At 40.7% G+C, this 17,225-nt stretch overlaps 1 protein-coding gene across 1 annotated transcript in view; it reads left to right on the forward strand.

Annotated features, from left to right (window-relative positions):
- The window catches only part of AFG2A (AAA ATPase AFG2A), a 204,519-nt gene that overhangs the window by 42,807 nt on the left and 144,487 nt on the right, over window positions 1–17,225 (forward strand). The window contains 2 exon segments of the mRNA XM_075708927.1: window positions 5,901–5,954; window positions 6,404–6,483. Coding sequence (XP_075565042.1) covers window positions 5,901–5,954; window positions 6,404–6,483 — 134 coding nt within the window.

A 17,225-nucleotide genomic window follows, 5' to 3' on the forward strand; every position in this document is an offset into this window, starting at 1 on the left:
TTACTTTGCAAGGTTATTTTTGTTCGCACTTAGTTTCTCTCTCTTTCTCTTCGAGTTACCAAGGGTTTGTGAGCGATCAGGTAAAAGTAGCAATCGTGGCATGGTGTGTTGCTGGAGGGGTGACGTGTCAGCAGCCAAACACGTTTTGCAGCACAGATGGCTGATACCGTGTTGTCTTGCTGTATGATTTTTGATCCCACGTGGATACTGCGCTGATGGTGCCAAGCCTGGTCCTAGACAGAGCAGTGGATGGCAGCTGTTTAGCCTGTAGCTAAAAGTGGTAGTGAATAGGAATGGGTGCTGAAAATCCGTGACGAACGGGAGTGACTTGCCAAGGGATTTCTCTGTGGATGGGGCAGGTGAGCGGGATGGGTTACTTTCAGATCTGCTTCAACTATGTCACGATAGAATTTTACCTCTGACTTGATGCTGCTGTGCTTGTGCTGGTGCAGCACTTCGTAAGCATGCAAACTCCGGGTAAATTTGTGTGGCAGCTATGCCCGAGTGCTGAAGAGGGCCCCCTCTGAAGGCACTGGTGCATGGAGTGAATTTAATTCTATGTTTCCAGTCAGTTCACTCCACACTACAAATACTGGCTTCTGTGTTGTAGTAAAGAAGCCTCAAAAGATTGTCATTAAAGTTTGCTAGTCAAGGCAAACGGCAAACAAGTGAATTCTGAGGCATGCCAATAAAGAAAAATGGATATTATATTTGCCTTTGCAGCTTGATTATGCTGCTTTTAGAAACTTTACTGCAAGGACTGAGGATGACAATTTTTTGCCAGCCTGCTCCCTTAGATACATTGGAGCCCACAAGCACCTGTTGAAATTGAAGTTTTTAAAACACCAGACGGGTCTCAATAAGTTTTTAAGGTTCTCTGGAATGCAGGGCAGAGGGAGAGGAAGCGATTAAAATGGTGCACGGTGCTCTGCCTGGAGTTTACATCTGCTGAGAAGCTGGGGGTGATGCAGATTAAATCATTAAACTGCACTGAAAGAGAAGTAGGCTTTATTCTTAACAAGCAAATATAATGCGTTTTCCGAGCAAATATTTTTCTATGCAGCGTAACCAATTACCAAATCACACATGTACAACCTTTGCATTAGAAATAGCCTTACTGTTAAAATAAAGGAAGTCTCACTGTTTATCTTGTTAACTCTCCTTCCTGCAGCCAGCCTGAGTCATATGTTGCTTTGGTTTGGCTGTGGTAGGGATGGGATAGCATTTTGCCATTGACATTACAGCATCAAAAGACTGAGTAACCTCTGAGTCTCTTCCAAATTGGTTAATGTTGTTAGAGTAGGTCATCTCACCTGCATTGTCACGGAACTGGAAAGAATAAAAAAAAAAAAAGAAAGAGGAAGCCAAAATGCTGATTTTAACTCCATGAAAGATATACTGGTAGGGGTGGGATCAAGCTTCACTCCGAGCTGGCTGTCTACACGTCTCCTGCAGTCTGAGGAGACGTTAGCACATGAGAGTGAGGTGCATTGCATCTGCGAGGTAGACGTAGGTCTGTCCAAAGCAGTTGGTGTGAATGTCTAACTCAGGTGCAGATGTCTGAGGGTGGGCGATGAACGTTGGCTTAGGTACACATTGTGAACAGGTGGAAACACACTTTGGCACTTCCTGTCTTTTTTTTTTTTTTCCCCCCTTCTTGAGATTCACAGTGCAGACCTCAGTTTCCAGATACATTGTTTGAAATTAAATATTAATTATGACTGATATTTTAATGTCTGTTTATAATTTCTACTTTGAACATGGCAAAGAAGGAATTGTGCGTTATATATGGTAGGGTAATAATCTGTAGGATGTGATATAAACTCTCTATTAATTGGATTTTTAAAAAATATGAATCGTACTCTATGGCTAACATAGTTTAGTGTGTCTGTGTTAGAGCCCAGAACCTGCACGTGAGGTGATGGCAGTATTTTTGAAGAGAGTAGACAGAGCTGTATGCTGGAGAAATCTGGAGCTGTGTCTGTCTGGCTCAACAAAACAGTAAAAAATTATTTGTAGAGGGAAGTCACCGACTACGTTTCCTATCAGTTGAAAGTTGCTACCCATTTTTTCAGGTGGAAAAAACCTGCAAGGGGTTTTAAACACTGCTTAGAAAGATTACTGATACTCTTTAACTTCAGGGATACCAGATGTTCCTCTTGCAGTTTAAGAACACTTTGAGAACTTCTGTCATAACCATGTGTACACAAGCTTATCTCATGTTGCAGCCTGTATACAGGGGTTTTATCTTTTGTGCAGTTACTCTTTCAAGAGCTTATTCTGATAATATTTTGAATGTAAGGGATTTTCTTTTTTTTCTTGCTTTTTTTATTTAAAAAAGGAAAAAAATCAACAGAGAAGAAAAATCCACACCCAACCCAGACCATAAACAAGTGGAAGGTTTCATGATACAAGCGGAAAGTATCTTGTAAACAAGGATCGGAGAGTCTTTAAACAGAGCATACCTGGAAACTATCTCTAGTTTGAGGCCGAATAAACAAAACTCAGCACAGTATACAGCGGGCCTGAATTGGCGGATTTTATACTGTTAGTCTGGATTGTAGCTCACAAATGGTATGCTTGTATGCATGGCTAAGCTACGACTACTTTTGCCAATTTCCTGCTCCAAATCTTTTGCTGGTTTTGGAGTCACTGTGCAAATGACCAGAAGGAACAGGTTTTATTTCTTCACGTGCCTTCATATGGAAGATGGCTTGTTGCGGAAGAGAACAGAGCTATGCATCATTAACCTGGCCCATTTGTTAACAGCACCTCTTGGTCAGTATATCAACAGCTGTAAACAGCTTTTAAAGGAATCATTATGCTCACCTCTGGGCCAGAAATGTTGTTTCAACAAATGTTGACTTGCCGACTAAGTTGGGCTCATGTAATTTGATTTGTAAAGCATTAGAATAACATTGAAAAATAAAAAAAGAAACCCAACTCCTGTTATTTCTTGAGTGGCCTCCAGCTTCAGAGCAAACTTCCTAAAAAGAGAAGGTGAGCTTTGTGAAAATTGGAAACCGTGTCATCTGTCAGCGGGTGACTTTGTGGTGGCCTGTAGACTGCTTGTCATGCAGATCTATCTTTTGAAAGAACTCCCATCAATCTCAGCTAAAGGCCAGCCCATTTGCTGGTGAGGCAGAGGTTCAGCTCAGGTGGGACCAGAGCTAACCCAGTTCAGTTTCTACATCCAGCTTCTTTGAACATTTCTAGTTTTTGTGTTGTGGTTTTAAGTGTTTGCATGAGATGAAATGTATACCAATTCCTCCTCTTCTGCTCTTACTTTGGAGTCTTTTCCTTTATTGCCATGTATAAAAGTTCCAAGCTGCTTGCAATAAAAAGCATGGTTCTGAACAGCAGTTTAGTTATCGCGAGTGGTGAACTAGGAGACCTTCAAATCACTTTTCATGAAAATTCTCCATGGAGAGGCACAGGTCACTAATACATAGTAGTCTTTCACCTGGAGTTGCTCTTAATGAAGAGAAAAATGGAGAAAAACTTCATGTCAAAGCTTACAGCAAAACCATGCATTCAAAATAATTCTTTTTGGAAACATTTTAAACAGTATTTGTTGCTTTGATGTTGCCTTGATCATATTTTAATGCTTAATTAAAAATAAAACTCCAAGCATCTGAAATTGTATTGTACCTTAAAGCTCAAAGAGAGTAGTTTTGATTTTAAGTATATTCTTGCTCAGACAAAAGAAGAGGTCAGGCTATTTGATGTTGTGTCATACTAGAGGAGTACACTGTTGGCACTGCTGTATATGATGTGGGTTTCCATGAGAATATTGATGTGAATGAAGATTACTTATGAGAATAAGGGCATGAAAGAGAAGGTCCACAGGCTCCCAGAAAAACTTAGTAAAAGAAATCTATAATCGTGGGTAGAACCTGCAGAGGTTTCTCAGTGTATCAGCTCAGTTTAACAGAAAGCTAGACAGAAGGAGAAGACTGTGCTCTTGTTCCTGAAGGATTTGGTAGGCCGGTGCTATCGGATTCCTCATCTGCGCTGAATGTGATGAATGGCAAGGGCCCGCAGCAGCTGGATGCTGTCTCCTTGAGCTGCCAGCTTGTTCTGCACAAACTGCTGCGCGCTCCTCCTGTTCGGTGTCCACGGTGAATAGTAGGAAGAGGCTTTGTATTTCTCTCTCACACCTTGTTTTATCCTCCTCTCTTTCTTTCCTGTGTTCTTCATCAATTATGTTGATGAATAATTCTCTTTCCACGCAAGTACCTAACAGACTCAAATTTTGAAGTTGTTGAAAGCCTGCAGGTGACACTTTAGCTACTGCAGCAGTTGCTTTAAGAGTGGATGTTGATGAAAGGAAGCAATGCTAATTGTATCATTTACGTTTCTTCTGTAGGCATGCAGTCCTCTTCTTCCAACCTTTATACGATTGCTGTCACCTGTGTGGTACACTAGGTCTGGCTACTGCAGTGTCTCACCTTGTCCTTTGGATAATGGACAACTCTTTGAGAATAAATAAATACAAATAGTGGCTTTGCCTGGATAGCTGATATCAGATAACTTGTGCTTTTCTTTTTAGAGTATGTGTTTTTTCCCATACCTAGGTGCAGGTACTTTCCAATGGTGCCAGTGTCAAGATAAAGTCAGTGCATTAACTGTTATTGTAAGAGTGAAAATGAGTGTGGAGAGGGGAGACTGCAAAAAGCAGTGTGCTGCATTCTTAGAGTAATGAATCTGTATTCTGCTGATCTGGGTACAAAGTCCAGACAGTCCCATTCAAAGAGGGGTTGTAGCAGAAGCTCTGTCACTGCCAGTGTATAAATGTGCGTCTGCCATGCATTCTTAGTTCTAACGTACCTGCTGTTTAAAGCTGCCTTACGGCTCTGGGCCGAGCGTTACTTGAAGGTACTCGCAGCTGTGCAGCATAGGGAGGTGGTTCAGTTTTCAGACTGTGAAGAAGGATGTTGTTTCTGCTGGTGAAATTACGAGGACACCTGTTCCCTGGGAAATAGATTGAAGCCACTGGCTCTTTTTGTTCAGGGCAGTGGATAATCATCATTGATGCAAACCAGGCTGAAGTCAATGAGTCATTACCAATCCCACGAGAATCTTAGTCCCATTAGGAAGCATTATTTAAGCAGCCTATCCTACAAGATATAGCAGAACAGAAAATACTCTGAGAATTCTCCATTGTTTTACTTTTTATAATTGTAAATACTTGTTCAAGACTTGAACGTTGACCCTGTGGTCTCTGGTCTGTTCCTAGTGGACAGGGCTGTGAGTATAAACAGGCACCGCAGCAGCTGGCACTTGTAATCGTGCTTGGCAGCCTCGGCAGAGAGGAGAGGGAATGTGAATGAGCTAAGACACTGAGCAGCTTTCTTGCTGGGGATGGAGTGCCTCGTGGATGGGTTTCAGGTGTGCTGCTGTGGCATCTTCTTCCTTCTGGACCTGCAACCTGTCAAGTTCAAAGAAGTGCTGTTAAACATTGGTTTAAGTCACTGTTTTGGTGCTTGGCTGGACAGGATGCATGTTGAGTTCTCAAGTAAATGATTTTCTGAAATTCATCTTTTTGGCTGATTTGCAGCCCCCTTGTTGCTGTTGTTGAGCCAACAACTTTTAAGAACTCTGAAGTGTTTATTTTTTTGGTCAATTCCATTTCTCATGAACGTACTGGGAAAGAGTTATGATGAGAGGACTAACCTACATGCATAGTTACATGCATGCACAGTGCTATAACAAATGGAGGAAAACTTAGTACAGGTAGCAGGTAAGTCTAAAAATGCACAAATAAGACTTGCAAGTGACAAATTATCAAAATTCCTTGTAACAGAGCATCAGTAATGTAGCACTGGCAGATTGTCTCTGTCATTTTGTATGTAAATGTAATGTGCTTCTTAAACTTTCTTTTTTTTTTAATTTTGCAGGGACCTGAGCTGATGAATAAATATGTTGGTGAGTCTGAACGAGCAGTGAGAGAGGTGAGAAAGGACAATACATAATGTTATATGTTAAGCTTTCTTGGCATTCATTTTTTTCTGCTTATAAGGTTACCTTTAAATTTTCCAGAAAAACTCCTTCTTGTTTAGGTTTAAAAAAAAACCAAACAACCAAAACCCCAGAAGGGATATTTTGTTGTTGAGCTTCCTCCTGCATTGGCCTAGTGACGCATGTCAAGTTTGGGATCCAGTAGCAGCTTTTGCCATAAGCCTGCATTGTGCAGTATCATGAATAATTTCTAAAAGGTCTGTTTTTAAAACAAAAACAAACAAAACCAACCAAACCAAAAAGCATAACAAAAAAACCTCGACAAGGCTTATGTCTGTCTGTTCTGTGATGCTCTGTAGCTTTTGAGGTGTGCAGGGGGTGATAGCATTCTGTAAAAATTTTCCGTCCTGTAAAACTGAGTGTTTCATTGTTGTTTTTCTAGATCTTTAGGAAAGCCAGAGCGGTGTCTCCTTCAATTCTTTTCTTTGATGAAATAGATGCCTTGGCAGTTGAAAGGGGAAAGTAAGTAGTCCTGTTACAAAAATCATAAATGTTACTTTCTGATAAATTACTCTTACATTGTGGAATCACAAGTGTATTACCTTTCTAGAATTATTTTATTAAATATATTCATTCCACATGCAGAAGGATAGCATTTGTGACTTCTACTCAAGTGTATTTAACTTGGCATAAACAGGTAAGCTGGTGGAGTTTCTCCTTTCTCATGTCATTAGCAGGAATGATTCTACTGGTTCTCATGCCCTTTGGCTCTTTTCTGTGGTTTTAGCTTGCATTTATTTCCAGTAACTAACTCCTTTCTTTTCCCAGGGTTGTTGCACTGGCCTAATATAGTGTCTCCATCAAGCAAACAATATGATCATACGCTATATAACACTGGCATTTTGAAGGAGACTACTCATATGCCTAAATTTATACTTATATTTAAACATTTCAGCAGACTGGGAAAAACTTCATAAGAAGACTTGGGAACACTTATGTCCTTTCACGTGTGACATTAAAAAGGGATTATTACGCAAGCAGCTAACAATGGGGTTTTTTTATGTCCTGCTTTGTGATGATTCCGAGAGATGTTTAGCTCTTGTCTGAAGGAGGATTATAGCAGGTTTCAGTTGCTACTATAGTATTTAAGATTTGACAGGGTCTGTAAGTGGTCTGTCTTGGGGGATACCTTCTTATAAAAGACTCCTACTTGTTGTGAGCAAGTACTTCTTTTCTGGTTTGTTTTGCATGAAAAGCTATCAAATATGTGCATGTTGAAAGTATTTGTCCAGTTTAAAGGTGCATCACAACTTCATCATTTTTCTGGAAAAGAAGCTACCTCAGCATCCATACAGGTTCCTTGGTGTTGCAGAAGGGCCATTTGTATCTGCAGGAAAGGGTAAAAGGTGTCATTGTGATATTTCAGCAACACAAATAAGTTGTTTATTTTACAGGAGGTGGCATCACGTGTAGCATAGAGCTGCCCTGAGAAACTGCTAAGAAATGAACACGTTTTCTGTTGCAAATGCAAAATCTGATAGAGGACATCTTCATCAGCATCCTTCTCATATGCAATGTGTGCAACTGAAATTTGTAAACTTTCTAGAAATGCTGTGGTACGCACTGAAACACCTGCTTGCTTATCACAATGGAGAAGTTGCAAAAATCCGTGCTGGAATCAAGCCAACAGAGGGGGAAAAATATCTCCCCCTGCTGCAATTCTTGATGTGTTTAGCTTTCAGAAACACCGCTTCATCAAGATAAAACCTTTTGGAAGAATAAGTCATAGTACATTTTAATCAGCCTTTTCACACAGTGCCCTAGAGGCGTTGAATTTGTTTGTTTGCTTGCTTTAGTCTTTTCGGGAGTAAACAACCCAATTTACCTTACCTGGAACTGTCTGTGGGGGGTAGTAGGCCTGGCACAGCTTGCTGAAGAATGTGGTATGACCCGCTGCAGTCGTGTTGTGCTGGAGACATCTGGTTTTGGAGCTTTAAAAAGAACAGGGTGGGACACACAAATATTTCATTGTCAAATCTGAACCAGATGGGAGGTAAAATATGTAGCAGAGTTCTCGTAAAATTCATCTGAAATTAAATGGTGTAGGAAACCAGACAAGGCACTTATTAGAAATGGCCTTTTTTTACAGGCTGACTTTGCACAGTAGGAATTTGCAAATGCATTAGAGATGCTAACGATTTGTGGCCTCTGGAGATCCATTTCCTGTACTATTACTAACCATACTGAAGTTTTCAAGGAAACACCTGTTTATATTGTCTCCCTGTTCCCTCTGTTGGTTGAATTAGTTTTCTCTGCCTTGGCAGTGAAAAACACTCTGTGATACAGCCTTATAAAAGTTTTTCCTCTCCGTTTAAATCCTTGTTAGGATTCTGTGGGCTTTGTGCAGAATGTGCTGCATCCCAAATCTCCTGGGTAGGTAACCTCTCCCGATCCTAGCAAGACGTGTCCAGAGACACAGAGAAGCCTAAACTGTTAAGTTATGAGAGTAGTTTTTGTCTGTAGTTTGGTTACACTGCACTTCTAGCGCTCTTGGAAGACTTTTTCCATCTCTGGTTTATGGTGAGGTGTTAGAGGATGTTTAGAGAGAATTGAAAATAAGAAATTAGGGGCTGATTGGACTGACTATAAAGAAAAAGGGAGGCATTCACTGTAACTGATTCTAAAGAATAGATAATCAAGCTGCAGAAGAAAAGATGGTAGAAAGTTAGAAGTGTCACGGTGACTTTTGACTAGGAAAAATGATTGAGATGGGAAAAACTTCTGCAAATCAGAAAGGCTTTTGGTAGAGAATTCTCCTTCACCGAGTTAGTCGTATGGGAGAAGCTCCAGCAACCCACCACTTGACATCTTTAAAAAAACCCTGACGTTTCACGGATTAATGTGCAGCGAGGAGCAGTCGTGCACCGGAAGAGGTGAACTACGTGATGCACGGAGCCTTTTCCGCTGCTCTGTGGTTCTAATTAGCGCTTGCTTCCACGAGTGGGTTACGACTTTTTTTTTTTTTTTTTCTCCTTACTTTTGAAAGATGTTGTTATGACTGCAGGAGAGACTGTGCTGAAGCGAGACCCGCAGGACTGGTCCAGATACAGCAGCGTGTGAGGAGGAAAGTTTGCCTCGCAGTAATCCCTTGCCTGGACAAAGCTTGAGAGGCTTTACAAATTGCACAGCTGCAAAGAGTTATGGGTATTTGTTATCCCTTGGTATCCTGACCATGTAAAACCTAATTCTTCTGGCCATTAGAGGTTGCCAAGAGGGAAATGGCTTGGTAATTAGACTTGAAAGTGATGAATGAACGTGGCTCTGTGTAAATGCAGCACAGACAGTCTGTTTGCTGAACTTAAGAAATCTATGTGCTTTGGAAATGGGACATTGTTTATATAAGAAGGATTTTTAGGATTTTTGGGCAAGAGACATATTTGTTCCTTTTCTTGTTTTTCAGAAGCAAAGTATTTTCCCCTTTAACTGCAAATCTTTGTAATGTAAGATGGGAAATGTTGTAGACTGATGTGAAAGACACTGATGAATTCCACTTTCAAAGGGGAAAAAAAAGACAGACAAGGGACAAAATCAGTACCTTGCATTTGACTTGTGGAGGCCAAAACATGTTGGTAGATGAATAATGCTAACCTTTTCAGAGTGAGGGTAGAAGTGACAAAGTGAAGGGACTTTGGTACCAGTCTCCAGAAACTACAATATGATGATGCTTTTCCAGGGAGGTATGTTATCCTGGATGCTGGGGGGAGAATAGATACATCCCTAAGCCACAATTTAAAATGCTCAGAACTTCTGAAAGACGTACTGTTTTCACTTCAGCCATTAACTTTTGAGACCCCCAGGCTTCTAAATGAAGCTGTGAAGAACGGCAGCTTCTCTTCTGTACTGTGCTACCTCTGCTTTTTACAGGGATTGTGATAAATCTTCTGGTTTTAAACTAAGCTGTCTGTCTTTCTGGAATACTTTAGCACATCTTTGTACTGTACACTTCAGCACATGTTACACTGTACACTTGAACATACCGTCGCATTTTTTGTAGCTATGCAAATTTGCTGGTGTAATCGGCAGCCTCTGTCATGAAGGAGGTCAGTGTATTGCATCCTAGCAATGAAACCTACGGGCAGGGATAGAGCAAAGTCACATTAGGTAGGATAGAAGTTCTCAGCAGAAAACCACCTTGCCCAGGGTAAATTACCAGTAGTAGAGCTGGAGGAGGTATTGTCACCCTAACATTACCCATGCAAAGGCAAAAGAAAGTGAGCAAAGAATACACAGAAATGGAGTTTCCCTGTGCCATACTTGTGTTGTGAGGGACCCGATTCTAGCAGCTGACTTGGGCAAGGAGCTTTGTGTTTCTGCCTTACGTTGGCACTGGTTGTCTCTGAATTGGGGAACATCAGCTGATTCCCTGCAATATCTGAGCTGTGTTTGGATGTGATAGAGTGTTGAGGCATTCAAAATTTTTGTGACTGCTGTCTGAATTCTTTAAAGTTTTGGAGTTTTTGGTATCCAAATAGAAATATTGTCTGGGAAGAAAGCGGCATGTCCAGTGCCAGCTTTCTATTTCAGGCGTAGCAAGGAGTGGTGAAAAAGTAAAGTTCTGAAATGATTTAATCATATAGTAAAGCTTGTAATTTGCTTTGGAATAGCATTTTTAACAAATAACATTACCCACAGGTTGTATGTATATATGATAAATGTCTGCAGTCCCTTTAATTTTAAAACAAACTCGCTAACGCTTCTTGTCTAGCAAGAATCCCTTGTCACAATGTGTTTTAAATCTCTGTTTCTTCCTTTTTGTTTAAAAACCCCAATAATTTGTAACTTTGCCAGCCTGTATTATAATTCGGACATTTGAAGTCAGTAGAGACTTTCATTGGCATCAGTGGAAGCAAGACTGGATCTGTAAACCCTTTTCTTGAAGTCGTTCAAGTGGATGGATAAATGTACAGGGTTTAGAGGGACTAATCAAGTCTGTTAGTGTAGGTAAGCTTGTTCTGCAGTGCTTGGGAGTGCTGTGGCAAAGTTGACCTGCAGCAAGATACTTCAGCCAAAGACATGAATTTGAACCTCTGTCTGGATTCCTGCCAGAGGCCCAGTTGAAACAGATACCAGGATTAGAGGGATCAGAAGTGGGCATAGGTGGTGACCACTTCAATTCCCGGTGTGGCGTTGGCTATGGAAAAATGTCAGCTTACCCACACGAAATGGGCCCAGGCAGGCTACAACTGCCTGTGAGGTTAGGACTATAACGATTACAGGTCTTTTGAATTTTAAATGAAATACAAGGGGAACATAATTGTAAACAAAACTTATAAATAAAACTTATGCCAGATGAAAGTGAACCTCTTATACTTAAATATTGTTGTAATGAGATGAAAACCAGTCTAGTTAGTTACTTCTAGGTCTGTAATACTTCCAACTTAAACTGTACTTGCTTCTCTGGTAGACATGATTGATTACAGTTTTCAACTTGATTAAATTCCAGGAATGCGCAGAGGAGAGATGCTGAGGAAAACAGAAAGAAAGGAAATGGGAAATTTACTGTGCATCAGGTGTATGTTTGGGGTTTGGATGGTTTTTTTTTTTTTTGCTTTTTGGGTTTTTTTAAGCCAACATCAGTGCTAACAGAATAGGAGAACTCTTGACGTTAGCATCCTTCCTGTTTCAGCTAGACAGTGCCAGGGCCAGATGAAAGCAAGGTCTAATGTCTGTCTTTCATGGACGTGCATCTGGAATTAGTTGGAATGGCAGATGGAAATGGACAATGGATCACCACCTAGGTACTTAAGGATTTGGAGATGTGCTTGGGGAAAGCCCTCTGGAAGAAAGCCTGTTGATTCCAAACCCATCTCAAACTGGCTCCTTTCCTCCTTTCCTCTCTTTTCATTGCATTTCATTTTTCTGGACCGACTTCACTAACTTCTGGAAGCTGCAATAATAAGAATTTGGGCAAACAGGAGAGGCTGGTTGCATGACTGTGGAGGATAATTAGGATGTTTCTGCAGCGGTCTATAGGCCATTTGTTTCAAAGTCACCTGCTGACAGCTGAGCACTGTTTCCTGTTTTCACAAAGCTCATCTTCTCTTTTTTAGGAATCTTGCCTAGAAGTTAGGACACTCAGGGACTCCTAGGAGTTCTTCTATTTTTTCTGTGCTTTTCTAATGTCTTAAAAACCAAATGACATGAACTGCACTTAATTGGCAAATCAACAGTTGGCAAAACATCATTTTGGCCTGGAAGTGACCATAAAGCTAAATGTTCTACCCAGTCTCTGAATTTCCCAGACCTCCCCAGGTTTCTCTGGAGATTTCCCTTCTGTAGTACTTGAATTTTGCTCTTGAGGCAGCAGGAAAGATGTGAAACAATATAGTGGGTAATAGCTGATACAGGTGCGTACAGAATATGACAGCATCTAATTGTAGGGTGCTGATGGAGGAAAGAGTTTAGGATTGTCGTCTTTCAGAGTTTTCTGATGACACAGGCAGGAAAATTCCCTGCTATGGGGAGTGTTTCTTATCTTAGCACTGAAGAAGGTTTTTTTGGTTTTGTGGTTTGTTGGTTTTTTTTTTTAAATGAATAGCCAAAATATTTAACTGATAACATAAAAGATTTGCATGCTGTATATCTCTCCTAGACTTTTTAATAACATCCAAGCCTGTAGTATCTGTGGTGGTCTGAATTAATAATATGCATTGAAGTTGTACCATACATGTGCCAGAAGTGAATTTGGCCCAGTGTTTTAATAATGATTGCTTAGGCCTTGGTATGTTTGCTATGCCTTTTTGTTTTATGAAATACTTCTTTCATTGTGAGTGCATGTGCATAGAGGAATCAATTAGTAACTGTGGATGACAGTTTTGCAGCTCAAAACAGGAATCGTGCTTGTAAGCAGAAATAAGTATGTGATGTAAAAGGTGGTGTGATTTTGAGGGGGAGAGGGAAAATGGCTATAGGGAAGAAACAGGGATATTGTGTTGCTTATTGAAACATGCATGTTTCTGTAAACCTAGTATATTTAGTAAAGTTTGGGTTCTGAAGCCGCAGTAGCATTCAAGGGAAACAAAGTTTGAAGCTAACATAAGGGCCTGCTCTGCTATCTTTAGATATAAGAATATTGTGACTGAATATTTCAGCAGGGTATATCTGTATGGAAAAGCCTGCTTTTTTCTAACTGGCATGACAGAGCCCATTCTGCTGGACAAAATGCCCCACTGATAGTGTTTTTGTGTGAAATTTGCTATCTGGGAAGATGCTGCAATTATTTTTCTGGAAATGCTATTGGAGTAGATTTTTTTTTTTTTTTTTTTTCCCCTAATGCTGTGGAAAACCTTGAACTGCCAAAGCTATATTTCACCAGAGTTTGTGAGGGAAGGAAATAAAACAGTGTGACAGTTAATTACGATCACGGCTGTTGGACTGAAAAGACGGACTTGGCAGGTGCTCCTTGCTGACAGGTTACCCCTGCAAAGCCCTGACAGAAATGTCAGACTCAATAAAAATCCTTCAGACTGTGTGAGCGAGGCGACTCTCGCGTGGGAGTGTGCTGGCAGGGGGTTTTGGTATTTCAGGAACCTTTTACCTCGGTAGTTTGTGGAGAAGTGGAGAGTCCTGCCAGAAAGGTCTGTTTCAACCTATATTAATTTTTTGATACCAACCATTTTGTCATGTCAATGAGTTTTACATTTGTTTTGATTTGAAATTATTTCCAGAGATTCCAGTGAAAGAATTATTTGAGATGATATTACGTCCACAAGTATTTTTAAAACCCGTAAATTTTGATTATGATTGCGATTCTTTTGTTAGGGGGGAAAAAAACCATAAAGGCAGCTTTTATCTGTATGTAAATCTTGCCTGATATGACATTTTGGAAAAGAAGGTGGGTTGTACTCCCTTCTCACAAAACCTGCATTATAGATTTCAGCTGCGTGGAGATTAATCCCTCTGCAGTAATTTATCCTGGATACTTCTCCTGAGGTCTGCCTCTTCGACCTCGCGGATCTGCCTGAGGTAGGGTCATCTGTGCAGAAATGGGGCTTTTCAGGAGAGGGGCCCTCCCAGACTGCCTTCTGCTTTTGTAGCTTCACAGTTGCTGTGAATTTAAGAGTGCTCAAAATGTTATTGTGTGAGTATTTCCTGCATTTCCACCTCTACAGTGTAGCAGTGTAACTAAATTAAGGCCCTGATTCTGAAGCTAAGGTGTTCAGACAGGCCTCAATGTCATTGAAGTCAGTGGTGGGATGGAGAGTCACTGGTTCTCCTTTACAGGATTTAAATGGTGATTGAGACTTAAATACATCTTCCGATGAAAATGACATCTGGTGTTCTGAAAAAACATTCATTCCATTGGCTTTGGAAGTGTTTTAGGTTGTCAGATGGTGCAAGCGTACGTTTGCATTAGCTCACGGTGGTGATGCTTACCAAATGTCATCATGACGTGAAACCATAATGACTGCATTCTCAGACTGTTTTTAGTTTTCAAATATTAAAAAATCTGCTAGATAAGGGGGGGTGGAGGGAGAAAAGGAAGTTAAATAAGTAAAAATGTACAAAACAAGAAGTCAGTAGCTGTCAAAAAAAAAATGCTTATAGCAAGAAGGGTAACAGATACAAATCTGGTGATTTCATACATCTGGTTATGTCTGGAAACAAATCTTCTTGGCTTGAAGAACTATACAAGGTAGTGAACTGTATGTACTCCTCGAAGCAGTGATAGAATTGGGCTACAGTTGCTTCTATATCCCCAGGAAGAAGTAAGAGAGTAGCTCAAGATGTTCAAGGGGAAATGTCAGTGCCTGCTGAGATCTGAATCCAGCTGGTTAGAACAGTCATTGGATAAGGCCAAAGAAGATGATAAAGAGAAAAGGTGCTATGGAGAGCCCTCCCTGCCTGTATGGAATTTGGAGCTGGGGCTCACAGTCTCTCAGTTCCATCAGACAAGGCTAGAATTAATTCAGATTAATTGTGAGGCTTTGGTACATGGTAGAATGAATGTTTTATTCTGTCAAAATGTGTATTGGAAGTGCCTTTAGCTAAAATAAAATGCCAAGAACGGGTTTTGTTTTCCATATTCACCTTCAGTAGTCTGCTTTAATCCATGGATAGTCTTACCTGACAGGCTTTTGCCATTCGGGGAGCTTCTCTGATGGTCAAGTGAAGTGCCTGTGCAGGAGCGCATGTGTGCTTGGTCTGAGATTGGTGGGACACTTGCAGGATTAGCTGAGATGTCACATAGGGGAGGAGATCTGGCTCTAACTAATGTAATAAACTAGTAAGGAAAGACATTTTTTGCCTTTAAAACTCCTTCATTGAGGATTTTAAAGAAAGAGGGGTTGGCAGAAAGATAAAAATAACACCTAGCCTACAGACTGATGTATTTCATTGGGGCAACACAAGAGATTACTTGAAATTCTCAGGCCCTTATGGAGCAGCCAGACTCCTCTTTGCTCACACGTTTTTTATTTTGAAGTTCAAGGTATTTCTAGCTAGGGCACGGCTCTCACACGCGCACCCGTGCACACATGGCCCTGCGTGGATTATGTGAGGGGCTTAATTCTGGCTGCCTGGATTTGCAGGCGGCGTGTTGACAGGAAATTAGTTTGTACTAGGACGTGCCTTTTGAGGACTATTTCCATGCAGTTGTGATGATGACATCAACATGCAGAGGGCTGGAGGGGGGGCAAAGACAGCCCCTTGGCTGGAAGTTGGTTTTGGCAGTGCCTCCGTGGGACTGGAGGGTTAATCATAAGTTGTTTTTCTGGCTGCCGTTTGCGTCAAAAGTCCGGGCAGCCTTAATGAACGTTGCCTGTGTTAATTTGAAACCCTTGCTGGGAAATTATGGGAAAATGGAAAAACGCATACTTGTGTGTCACCTTTCAGATTAACAGCTTAGGCAGCAGTAGAGCTCTCGGCGCGCATGGTGCGGCTCTGATGCAGCTCTGAGCAGCTGGTAAAGAGATCTCTTGCTGTAAACCTGTGCCTGCCTGTGATTTTTATAGGGTATCCTGTTAAGCCAAAAGCTAATTTGCTGTAGACTCTGTGCTAAAAATGGTGCATCATATGACAGCTTAGTGAACTGTGTAAATAAAAGCACTGAAATTGGAAATTCCTGGTGTCATAGGTCCCAGACACCTCTTCATGTGATACTGTTTTTGTTATTGATTGTTTTTGTGTGTGTGCTTTTAAAATTTTTTTACTCCACTTTTAACAGGTAATAATAAAGCACCGAATAATGCACTGGTATCCCCCTTCATTGTTTGAGCGGTATGATGCCATCAGTGATTGCTTAACTGCAATTTTCTGATTATGCCCTAATTGCATGAAAGTCTTTGTAATGTACATTCCCCTGTAACAGTGGGGGTTTTCTTTAGAACAAACACTTCTTTTAATTTTTTTTTTTCAGTCTGAGGCTTGTAAGAGAAATGTTTATATTGGGGAAAGATGTAATATCCGTTCTAGCCACCCCTCTTAAAACTAAATATTTCTTCTTTGTTTCTTTAAAAAAAAAAAAAAAAAGAAAAAAGTTTAGCATTTCCCCCAAAGTCTTCTAGCTTCAGATCATCTCATATAATGTTAACATTTTGGTCCCAGTCTTACAATTATTTTTTTCCTTTGCTTAGCTTTTTCTTCTGTGCAGTCTATTGGGTATAAAGTTGAGTAAATGGGAAACTTATGCAAGATGGGAGGCCTGAATCCCTACTGAGGCTAGCTTATGTTACAAAGTTGATTTTAATTTCCTTTAAGCTGTGTCCTTCCAAAAGTGTTTACTATCCTTGTCCAACACCTGAAGTGTTTTATCACGTTCAGCCCCTCTATAAGTCAATGGGACCATGACCCATGGGTATGTTAGAAATGCTCTAATATCACTTGGGAATTTCTAACATGGCTGCAGCAAACCAAAAAGCTCATGACTAGCTAACGCAAGTCCCTTTAATATTTCTTAGCAACCTAAATATTCTGTTAGCCAACATTTATTATAGCTCCTCAAAGATATTTTCCAGACTAGGTCTGATAAGTTAACTGTTTTGCACTGGAAGATTACAGAACCAGTTGTAGAATAGGAAAGTTAGAGAATTTATTTGGAGGAGATCTGTGCACGATGGAGTCGTTACTGTTCCTTTGGCTCTGGGACATTTAGGAAGCACTATGGTTGCAGGCGTGCTGGTAGTGGATGGCAGTGCTGCGGCAATGTGTGTGCGTAATAACTGTGCAACTGAATGTGTGTATTCGCTGTTGGAAATAATTGGAAC

Source organism: Pelecanus crispus, chromosome 4, assembly GCF_030463565.1.
Source record: "Pelecanus crispus isolate bPelCri1 chromosome 4, bPelCri1.pri, whole genome shotgun sequence".
In the NCBI taxonomy this organism is placed as follows: Eukaryota; Metazoa; Chordata; class Aves; order Pelecaniformes; family Pelecanidae; genus Pelecanus; species Pelecanus crispus.